Here is a 12,773-nt window from a genome sequence, read left to right on the forward strand (position 1 = left end):
TTAATATAAAAAAATACATCTAGTTAATATGAATTACTTATCTTTATAAAACAGTACAAAAATAACTTCGATGTCGAATATAAAAATTTTAATATTTCCGTTTTATTACAAATTTAAAACATCGGATGGCAACAAATGGGATAAAAATGTGATTGTAAGTCTAACTTAAAAAGGCAGTAATGTGAGAATGAACACTGTTGGTATTTGTAAGAAATAGTCGGCTCAAGAAGAATTCCGATTTTAATTTATTAAATTTACTATAAATTATGAAATATAAGCTAATGTGATAGATACGGTATCTACAAGGGGCGTATCATCATTCGTAAGAGAGGCCATGTGACATTCACTTGAATACCACATGGCTCTAATGAATTATCAATACGCCCCCTGCAATATTAGCGGTGACGAAGAATAAAAATTTTATGGACATGACTTGGTAACACTGCACTCGGCAGCCATTGCTGATCGCGAACACATCGCGATGTCCAAATTATTACTTTACTGTCTTATTATAGTTGTGTGGAGTGAGTGTTTCAATTGTGAAATCTATAATAAAAGACCAAGGATAAAATCTTCAAATGGAAACCTTGTACTAGAGGCTGCGTACGACAAAAGTATTTATTTAAACACTCATGGACCTAAATCTACTATATATATAGGGAATGTCGACTACAAAAACCTCTACAACGTTTCTTCAAAATATGCTAACTTGTTCCCATCGAATACTGATGACGATGTACAAATATCCAATCCAAATAATGCAATCCAGCCTAGCATACTAAAGAGAATAGAAAACTTGGAGTCTTTAACTAATGGTTTGTCAAATAATTTACATTTGAACTTGTCACGTCTTCATCGCCGAATACAAAACTTAAACACGAAGGTACTTAACTTGCAAAATTTATTAAACAGACACGAAGAATGTCGTTCACATCCTTGCGCAAATGGTGGCACTTGCTTAGATCTAATAAGTGGGTACTACTGCATATGTCCGTCCAACTGGAAAGGTGTTAATTGTGATGAAGATGTTAATGAATGCTATAACTATGCTGGTTCTGATTTAGGATGCCAAAATGGAGCAACATGTATTAATAGGCCTGGCTCATATGAGTGTATATGCAAGCCTGGCTGGTATGGAATAGACTGTACAAGAACAGAGAAGAATTGTTCACAGGGTGACTTTGAAATGTGTGGTCATGGTATTTGCATTCCTGCAACATCAGGGCAAGGCATTAGATGTATTTGTAATCAAGGCTGGACTACGGACGGCAAAGGTATTGCATGCTTAACTGATATAAATGAATGTGAGTCTTCACAAAGAGTTCACTGTTCTGTAAATCCAAGAGTAGATTGTATCAATTTAGCAGGATCATTTCGATGCGGACCTTGCCCGACAGGCTACGAAGGTGATGGATTCGCGTGTTTCGATATCGACGAATGTTTAACATCAAATGGTGGATGCAGTACTAGCCCAATGGTCTTGTGTCATAACACAATAGGCTCTCGAATTTGCGGTTCCTGTCCACCTGGCTATCAGGGCGATGGAGTAACATGTACATGGCGAGGTTCTTGTTCTATCAATCGCGGAGGTTGCCATCCATCGGCGAAATGTATAGAAAATTTATTAATCAGTGGAATTACTCAGTGTGTATGCCCTTCTGGAATGATTGGTGATGGAATAGGACTTCACGGTTGTTACATTGCTGCAGAGAATTCAACAAATAATTGTGATAGTAATCCTTGTGGAACCCACGGACATTGTCATCCACTCCGTGAGGGTTATACGTGCATTTGCTACCAAGGATATGGAGGCGCTCACTGCGACAAGCCTAATAACTTATGCACTAACAATCCGTGCCACAACGGTGGCACTTGTCGATTAGATGAACGTTTAGTGAACGGATACAGATGTGAATGTACCGCGTTGTATTCGGGTGAATTATGTCAGGTGCATTCACAACCATGTGGTGGAGTTCTCGACTCTGAAGAGGGTAGTATCGTATATCCACGGTCTAATGCTACTTATAATGATAATGCACGTTGCGCTTGGGTTATTCATACAGTTCCTGATAAAGTAATAAATGTGACATTTACTAAATTTAATTTAGAAGATCATTCGTCTTGCAACTATGACTTTGTTCAAATTCATGATGGTAGAAGTTCTGCCAGTCAGCTTATAGGTAGATTTTGTGGTAGTAATTTCCCTAATGGTGGTAATATTATTTCAAGCCACAACAATTTATACTTTTGGTTCCGTTCAGATCACTCAGTGTCTAAGGAAGGATTTTCTTTACATTGGACCAGCATAGCTCCTGTGTGTGGTGGTGAAATAAATGCACGTGAACATGGACATATAAGTTCACCTGGGTCACCCGGAAGATATCCGCCAAATCGAGATTGCTATTGGCACTTAACAACAAATTTAGGTAAAAGAATACAATTACATTTCTTTGAACTTGATATCGAAGTGCACGCTAATTGCAGCTTCGACTACTTAGCTATTTATGATGGTGAACATACGACTGATCCACTTTTAAGTAAGTACTGTAATTCCAGTCAACCTGCACCGTTACTTTCTACTGGATCTGAGATTCTTATACATTTCCATTCTGATAAATTAGGCAGCGGCAAAGGATTTCAAATATCGTATGCGTCCAGTGAAGGAGTACCTGGATGTGGGGGACTGTTTACAACTGACAAAGGTGAAATAACATCTCCTTCATATAACAATTTGTATTTGCCTAATTTATTTTGTGAATATCAAATAAGGACTCGCCGAGATACAAAAATTAAAATAGAAATTAAATATTGCAACTTGGAGAGATCATTTAAATGTAGATATGATTATTTGCAAATTTATGATGGTCCATCTGCAGATTCACCCTTTGTCAGTAAAGTTTGTGACAATTCAGGGATGAAAAAATATATATCCAGCACGAACAACCTTTTTATAATATTCAGAAGTGACCATAGCGTCTCTGCTGAAGGTTTTAAAATTACATATGAATCAATTTGTGAAAAAATGTATACACAAGATAGTGGAGTTATAACGTCACCAGAATATCCAATGAATTATCCAAAGCAAACTTCATGTTATTATATTATTAGTACAATCCCTGGTAAATCAATATCCTTAACATTTCAAGATTTTGACGTTGAAGATAATAGATATTATGAATGTCAATATGATTTCGTGGAAATTAGAGATGGGCCTTCAGTAAATTCTACATCAATGGGCAGATTTTGTGGAAATTCTGAAGCTTCGATACCTGTTCAGGTATCTACTCATAATTTTATGTTTATATATTTTAAATCAGATATAAGTATCTCTGGAAGAGGTTTTTACGCTAATTATACCACAGTGGACACAGAATGCGGAGGAATTTATAAAAATTCTACTGGGGTTATAAATCATCCAACAGACGCGAATGCACTATATTCTAATAGCCAATTTTGTACATGGATGATTATTGCTCCTGAAGGAATGCATATTAAACTGGAGTGGAGCAAATTTGTACTTGAAAGTATGCCATCTTGCCAAAGTGACTATGTAGAAATTCTTGAATATGATGAAAATAATTTTAATGTCTCACTAGGAAAATATTGTGGGCCTTCCTCTCCACCAGCTATAACTACATCTTCAAATCGTATTTCATTAAACTTTAAATCTGATGCTAGCATTCGTCACTCTGGTTTTTCAGTATCGTATTCATTCTTAGATGAAAAAACACATTGTGGTGGGCTCTTTGTTAAATCTCATGGATTTATTTACTCACCAGGTTGGCCTCTTCCTTATAATGCAAATCGTGAATGTCTCTGGACGATTACTGTACCTATAGGTCATCAAGTTGTGTTAAATATTACTAATTTTGAGCTAGAGCGGCCATATAGCGAGAAATGTGACTCCTCTGATTATCTATCAATCTGGGATGGTGCCACAGAAAATTCTTCATTAATAAATAAACTTTGTGGCTTTATTAAATATAAAAGAATAATAACTACTGCTAATAGCGTGCACTTAAAGTTTCATTCGGATGCTTACATAAATGGAAGAGGCTTTAAAATTGAGTGGGACGGTTCAGTTACTGGATGTGGAGGCACCCTAACTGGTGTATCTGGCGCCATATCATCGCCAAATTACCCACAAAACTACTATGAAAACGCTGAATGTTTTTACCGAATTGTTTCAAGCTCTGGCTCTAGAATTCGTATAAGGTTCTTGGAACTTGACTTGGAAAGGACGCAAAATTGTAATGATGATTATGTGGAAATCTTTGATGGTCGTGATAGCAACTCTGTCAGTTCTGGAAAACATTGTTTTTTGTCACCACAACTAAATAACACAGAAACTTCAAGTAACTATGCATTTATTAAATTTAGATCTGATATCTTTATAAGTGGCAAAGGATTTCTTCTTAATTACCACACTCTATGTAATAACAATATTAGTGGTAGTTTCGGAGTCATTGAAAGTCCCGGTTATCCTAATAATTATCCTGCAGATTCTAATTGCTTGTGGACAATAACTGTTCCTAGAGGAAACAAAATTAATGTAACTTTCACACATTTTAACATAGTATACCCAGTATTTCCTCATTGGACACCACTGAGATCAACTTCTAGATTCAGATCTCCATTTGTCTCGTCATGTTCATCATCTTATTTACAATTTAGAGAAACATCAGATGAAAATTATTCAGATAAAAAATGTGGAAGTGTATTACCTCCACAAATAAATACTAAAGGCAATTCTTTACAAATCAAATTTGTAAGTGGACATAGTTTTACTCGAACTGGATTTCGTTTAGAATGGGTCAGTTACGGGTGTGGTGCTCATATACAAAAACGATCTGGCGTTGTTTCTATGGACAAAAATATGCTCTTATCCGGTGAATTAGAATGTGAATGGATTATAGAAACACCTGTTGGAACGGCAGTGAGTATTACCTTTACAGAAGTATATATGACAGAATCTAAGAATTGTTCTATTGACGCACTTGAACTTTATAATGGTCAAAGTAAAGCTTTTCCATTACTGTCTAAAATATGTACTCGTGGATTAACAACTGTGCAGGCAACATCAAATTTCCTTTTTATAAGACTTGTAAAAACATCTCCAATGAGAGATGTTTATTTCTTGTCTCATTTTACTTCGCTTCTTGGAGGTTGCGGGGGTAGAATAAGTGCACCATATGGACTTATTCATTCCAAGAATTATCCTATGAATTATGATAACAATTTAGATTGTGTGTGGATTTTATCAGTACCGAAGAATCATAGGATCGAGATAAATTTTGAAAGTTTTGATTTGTATTACACTGGAGGAGAAGATGACGAAGATGATTGTGGAGATTCTATTAAAATTTATGACGGCATTGAAACATTTTACTCCAACTATTCATTTCTTATATGTCCTAAAAGTAATGTATCACTGCCTATTATCACGAATTACTCCAATATAAAATTACAATTTACAAGTGATATGTATGGCTCTGCTAAAGGTTTCAAATTAAACTTTACTATGACATGTGGAGCAGTAATAACGGCTATTTCAGACGGAATAATTTCAAGTGCAAAATTTATAAATCATCATAAAACGAAGTGCATTTGGATAATTAAAGCGCCAAATCTTGTGGATAAGATTAAACTTACCATAACACATATTTCGTTATCAAGATCATCTGATATCGTAACAAATCAAAAATGTCAATCGTCTTATCTCAAAGTGCTTGATGGGAACGATGACTCTGCTCCATTAATAGATGAATATTGCGGTCGTAAAAGCCCCCCCACAATTGTAAGTCAAGGTAACGTAATAACTGTAATATTAGGTACCTATACAGATAATTTAAGTGGTCAATTTTCAGCACATTACTCAACTTTGACTAATGCTTGTGGTGGTAATTTAAGTTCTGAAGAAGGTTCAATTGCTTCACCTAACTATCCACGTTCATATCCTAGTAACATTAATTGTGAATGGACACTATCGACAGCACCAGGTAACAGAGTGTATGTTACGTTTGAAAAATTCGATTTAGAATATTCTGAAAACTGTAATGAAGATTATTTGGAAATAAGGGAAAATAATGGTGCAGGCAAGCTGTTAGCTGTTTACTGTGGAAACGATACACCAGTCAACACTACAACTGGATCAAAGTTATATTTAAAGTTTCATAGTGACAATAAAGATGCCGGTCAAGGATTTCTTTTGCACTTCGGTTTTCTACATGGGAATGAAATTAGTGGCGTAAAACGTGGACAAATCGCATCACCTCTTTACCCTCGTCCATATGAAGGCCAAGGTGAATACACTTGGCGGATTATGACAAGTACATCAACTACTATTACTATAAATTTAAATCGCTTAGAAATAATAAGAAATGGAGAAGTGTGCATTAACAAATTAACCATTTATGATGGTTACGATGTGAATGCTCCGATAATTCAAGAACTATGTGGATATCTAACAAGTGAAAATATAGTACTGCAAACTAGTTCAAGTGTCGTGTATATTATACTTACATTGGATAGTACAAACATCGGTGCTCTCTTTCTTATTAATTGGTCAGAAACTACGAAAAATATAGGAAATAATGATTTGGATCCCGAAATTAATTGTGGTTATAATGATACAGTCCTTGTGTCAGCTAAAAACAAAAGTATGGAATTCTCTTCACCAAATTATCCTAATTCATATGACGTAAATCTAAAATGTGCTTGGATTTTTAAAACTACTGCTGGTCGACATTTGAGCTTAAGTTTTAATGACATATCGCTAGAAGAAAGTCCTGGGTGTTTTGCGGATTTTATCTCAGTCTATTCTTTAACCCAATCTGAATGGACTCCTATTAAAGAAAAAATATGTACTGCAGGAAATGACAAAAATACATTTGAATCAACGACAACATTGAAAGTTACTTTTACATCTGATGGATACGAAACTCGGAAAGGATTTAGAGGTTCTGTAAAGTCAGTTTGTGGCGGACTTTTACAAGATAGGTCGGGTATAATTGGGGTAACTTGGACAGATTTTGCACCAAGACCTACATTCCGATGCAATTGGACGGTAAAGGTCCGTCCTGGCCGTACAATCCGAATGAATTTTATTCATTTTAATATTACGAATAATAATGATTGTACCACCTTCGTAATGATAAGAAATGGTGAAAATATCGAGTCCCCTTTATTAGGAAACGGAAAATTTTGTGGTTACTCACATGAAAACAGAAGCTTAATTACGTCATCTAGTAATACTGTTTTTGTAAGTTATGTTGCGGCTATATCGTTGGAAACAGTAATGCTAAAAGCTAAATTTCAAACTTTTAAAATATTTTATGAAGAAAAAAATATAAACTGCGGAGTAACATCTTCTCTAAGTGATAATCACAAGTGGGAAATTATTACTTCTCCTAATTATCCTTCTATACCAGTACCTTACACAGAATGCGTTTGGATATTTACAGGACCGCCAGGAGAAATTCTAAGAATAGATTTTTTGGATTATTTTAGATTAGAAGGTACTGATGAATGTATTCACGAATCAATTGAAATAAGAGATGGAATATCTGAATTTTCCCCACTTAAAAGACGTCTATGCAAGGAGCAACCTGAAACAATTAAAACTAGTAGTAATACCATGTATATTAAGTATTCTACGCAAATAGCTGAACCTAAAAACGGTTTTAAAGCAAATGTATCTATAGACATTTGTGGTGGCACTATTGTTGCTCAATCAGGAGAAATATCATCTCCAGGGTATCCGCACATGCCAGTCATGCCCTGGGGTACAGTTTGCACATGGCATGTAATATCTATTCCAAAACACTTTATTCGAATACATTTGAAAGATATAAAATTGCCAGAATCTGAAAAACCATGTGAGACTAAAATAACTTTTGAAGAATGGTCGGTCTATAATGGTACTTATAAAAGTAATATTATTCAACAATTTTGCGATGATGATTTTATAGACTACTCCAATTCAATAGAAACTCTCACTAATAATGTCACGATAAAACTTCACGTAGGTAAACCAAGCCGATGGACAGAAGTATCTGAGAGCAGAGGATTTAGATTTACCTTTAACTCTTCTAGAGCTTCTTGTAGCGGAACTTTCAAAATTTCTGAAGGATTTTTGACATCACCTGGTTATCCTCGAGAAACAATATTAAGACATTGCCAATGGACAATTGAATTACCTGACACAACACGAAGAGTACGCGTAGAGCTTTTAGATTATGACAGCCGCGATCTTATAGGTGCTTTTAATGACTTGATATATAGTTGTCCCATAATACTAACCAACCAAAATAGTTCATCAGGAGTAAAAAGAGTCTTTGAATCTACTAGTCATCGATTATTATTGTACGTTGCAATTAGCACGAGAAATAAAGTAACACGTTTTAAAGCCAAATTTTCTTCAGATGAGCCAGCTTTATGTGGTGGTAATTTATATGGCATTAAAGGAGAACTAATGTCACCAGACTTACAAACTAATTTTGTGTGTGAATGGAGATTTAGTGAGACAAAAACATATAGAAATACGAAGTATAAATATAACACAATATTTGTAAACGTAAAAATTACTTCATCAAATAGTGAAAAATGTCGTTCCTCTGACTCTCGTCTTAATATGAAATCAGTATTAGGTATTGGAGGACTTCCATTCCTTCAAAACGTTTGTGGTAACAACACAGAAACTGCATTTACAATACCCGCTCCCAACATGCTCATAAAAGCTACTCAGTTCCAAGAAAGGCCTTTGAATTTTAATTTGGATTGGACTCTAAATCCATGTGGAGGTGTAGTTTATGCTAGTCAAGATGCAACGAATATTATAGATATTCCTGACGGTTTTAACGACACAATTAATTGTGCATGGATTGTAATAGCTCCCGTTGGGGTTAGGCTGGAATTAAAGTTAGAAGGTTCGTTTAATTTTGATTGTTCGGATGAACATTTAAAAGTATACAGAGGATACTATCACACTTCTCTTGACATCGGTAACTATTGCAAAAATAAATATCAAGAAAAGCCTCTCGCTGTATCTTTTAAGAACACTCTTGTTTACTACCATTCCAAGCCTACAAATAAAACGAACATTCGTTTTGTTGTCAGAACAATTACAGCTCAATGTGGAGGATATTTAATGCATTATGATAGATCATTCACCTCTCCAAACTATCCTAACAATTACGAAAATAATAAAGAATGTATATGGGAAATTCAAGCAGACATGGGATATAGAATTTCTCTGAAATTTATAGACCGCTTTGTTATAGAAGATACAAAGAATTGTACGAAAGATGTTATCATTATTTATGACTTTAATGACAAAAAGTATAATGAAATCAACAGAACTTGTGGCCGTGTGATACCGCCGTCATTTAATTCAACATCAAACCAAATGAAAATAGTATTCCGAACAGATTCAGATGTCACTTTAGATGGTTTCAGAGCAAAATGGGAACCCATTTGTGGCGGAACATATATAGCAAAAGAAAACGAACAATTTCTATACAGCCCGGGCTATCTTTACGAATACTCGAATTCTTTACATTGTACTTACGAAATTAAATCAATACCAAACAATAGAATAGTATTAAAATTCTTAGATTTTGATCTCGAAGGAAATTATCCTGTATGTGACTATGACAATGTAACACTAACTTTAATGTCCTATTATTCTACTAATGTAGAGGAAACTTTTTGTGGTAGTGAAATGCCTCCTTTGTATCAATCCTTCGTAGGAGCTATAATTAATTTCAACACTGACCGTTACATACATAAGAGAGGATTTAAATTATCATATTCTTTATATACCTGTGGAGGAATCATAAAAGAACCTACTACTTTAACATCCGGTCTTTCGCATACTTATTCCGAAGATACCAACTGTACGTGGGTAATTGAAGCTCCAGTGGACAAAGTGATCGTTTTGAAGTTTATTTATATAGATCTTGAAAGCTCTTATGAGTGTTACAGCGACTACATTGCTGTTTACGAAGGTTCTACAATAGATGAAGACAAACGTTTGTCTTTAATGTGTGGTCATGTTAATAGTACTACTTATATAAAAGGAAAAAGTAACAAAATGGTATTACAATTCATATCAGACAGCAACATCAACTATGGTGGTTTCAAAGCGGAAACATTTTTCACGTATTCGGAATCAGTCGGCTGTGGCGGAACAATAAACTTGACCTCTAATTCCAGAAAAAGATTAATATCTCCTCTGATAGGAAACAATGTTGTGTATGAGAATTACTTGGGATGCAATTGGGTTATAACAGCTCCGGAAGACCACTTTATCAAGGTTGACTTTATATCTTTTCATATAGCTCCTTGCTCGGGCGTTAATCAAACGTCGATCGGGTATAGTAAATGCGAGTGTGATTCTTTAGAGCTGCGAGATGGAGATAATCCAAATAGCTTAGTTATAGCAACGTACTGCGGTCATGTTTTACCTCCTCAAATAACGTCTTCCAGTAATGTAATGAGTATAACGCTGTCGTCTGATGGTGAAATAACTAGTTCTGGTTTCGAAATTGAATTAACGTCACAGCCTTCAGCGTGCGGTCATTCAACTTACAAAATATCAAACAATGTGCAGACAATAAAATCCCCTGGCTATGACGGAAGTGGTATATCTCGAGGGTTATATTGTAATTATTATTTAGATGCAACTTCTGAGCCATACACAAATATTCATATTAGAGTTGTAAACCTGGACCTAGAAGCCGGCACCGAAAACAGTTGTAATAAAGATAAATTACTTATATATAGTCAGCCTCTACCACAAAACTCAAGTTTAGGTAAAGATTTCATATTAAACGATGGTTCTAGTGATTTTATTACACGTGCAATGTACTACTATGATTCTACCATAAAATATCCGAAACGATTAGAATTATGTGGCTTAAAAAAATCCATAGATTATTATGTAAGCGGTAGTTCTTTTATCAGTATACAAACTACAGGGGAGACCACCCCGAAGCACAAAGGCGTAGAACTCGATGTGGAGTATGTGGGGGTTTGTGGCAGAAACTACACAGAATTACAAGCCAGAATACAATCTTATAGCGTCTATGACAACGAACAGGTAACACAAGATTGTTATACACTTATTAAAGTACCTGAAACGTACACAATATCCCTCCATTTCCTTTCAATAAATCTTTTATATTGGGTGGAGAAATCATATATGGAAATATTTGATGGCAACACTACTAATGCACATTCTCTACTTAAAATCACAAATGATTTCAATTTCGAAGATCATCCTGTATATTCGACACAGCAATATATGCTCATACATAATCACATAGACTCAGGACAAGCCATAACTTACGACCTTAATTACGTAGCTACAAATAAGAGCTCTGGATGTGGTGGTGTGCTGGTTAGTGACTCGGGAAGGTTCACGAGCCCGTTGTACCCTCACGAGTATAGACGAGTGTCTACTTGTGAATGGGAAATCGAAACACCTGTAGGGACTCGTATAATGCTACATTTTGTTGCATTTGATTTAGGTATTTTATGTGAACAGAATTATTTAAGTATAATTGATAGAAACCAGAACACAATCTCCAAGTTTTGTTCCGAGTATCCAGCAGACTATAAGAGTGTTGACAACTATGTAAAAGTAGCTTTTACTACCACCATGAACAATGGTGGCACGGGCTGGGTCATTGACTACATAACTATATTATAAAATATTACATTCCTTTCTATGGCCACGTTGATTCTATAAACAAAATTATCTTATAGCATTGTTATTAGCTAGAATTTTCTTAATTATGTTTCTGCAATATAATATTAGAACTGCATAATTGTATTTTTCTATGTTTATACTAGTTTATCGATTATTAGCGACCCACCCACCTAAAATTATTGTTATATGTATAGTTAAATTATACAAAATTTTACATAAATTAGCCTATGTATTATGCTGATATATGAGCAATACTACTATAAAGTTTTATGTAAATCAGTTACATAAATTTTGTCAGAACATGGAACAAACATTCATTCTTAGGTATAATCTTTCGCTTGTATAATTTTTGTTAGTAAGATTGTTCTTGTGTACGTGTTACTTTGTTAATAACAATGTTTGATAAATTATGAATTTTATTAATATCTCCGTCAAATATAAGTATAATATAAAAATATATTTCATACATTAATTACCTATTCGACGCAATCAAAATTGTAAAATACTAAGTATATTTATACAGCTGTTTCACCTTCTATATGGTACATGTATATAGTGATTACATAATGTAATAAGTTGTAAAATCGTATTTTAAAAAACTGTATTTATTAAAAATAAAAATGTTGATGAAATAACATGTTTTTTCTTTCTTATATTAACAAAGCATATTTACACTACGGTAAATAAGTGTATACGCCAAGAAGTTAGCTGATGAAGGCTGCGCAGATGATGATTTTATACTTTTGAATATTCTGTTCCCGGGTGAAAAATGCGCATAAGTTCAGAAAACTTAACTTTAGGGCAGTGGCGTAGCGAGCTTAACTCCCGGGGCAAAATACTTTTACAGCGTCCCTCAGGCGAACACAATATAATTTCATACGTGTGTTTTAATAGTTTTGCGGACTATTTGGTGCCCCTTCATGAGCCCCCTCTCTACGCCATTGCTACAGGAAGGCCACGACCGTAGTCGTTTTTTACACTATCAAGAATATCAAGTGTAACTTAAAACCTGTAACCTTTTATTTAGTGCTTTAGTTTAGTGTTATAGGGAATAACAAAA

The 12,773-nt window shown here is 34.7% G+C and overlaps 1 protein-coding gene across 1 annotated transcript; it reads left to right on the forward strand.

The window, feature by feature from the left end:
* The first annotated feature begins 291 nt into the window (after positions 1–291).
* On the forward strand, positions 292–12,239 carry LOC146529811 (cubilin-like). The gene has a single exon (XM_085200251.1). It carries the CDS (start codon positions 482–484, stop codon positions 11,711–11,713), a length of 11,232 nt encoding a protein of 3,743 aa, XP_085056377.1. The 5' UTR covers positions 292–481; the 3' UTR covers positions 11,714–12,239.
* Positions 12,240–12,773: the final 534 nt, after the last annotated feature.

This window comes from Heliconius melpomene, chromosome 17 (assembly GCF_056956725.1).
Source record: "Heliconius melpomene rosina isolate 202511_hmr_F chromosome 17, ASM5695672v1, whole genome shotgun sequence".
Taxonomy (NCBI): domain Eukaryota; kingdom Metazoa; phylum Arthropoda; class Insecta; order Lepidoptera; family Nymphalidae; genus Heliconius; species Heliconius melpomene.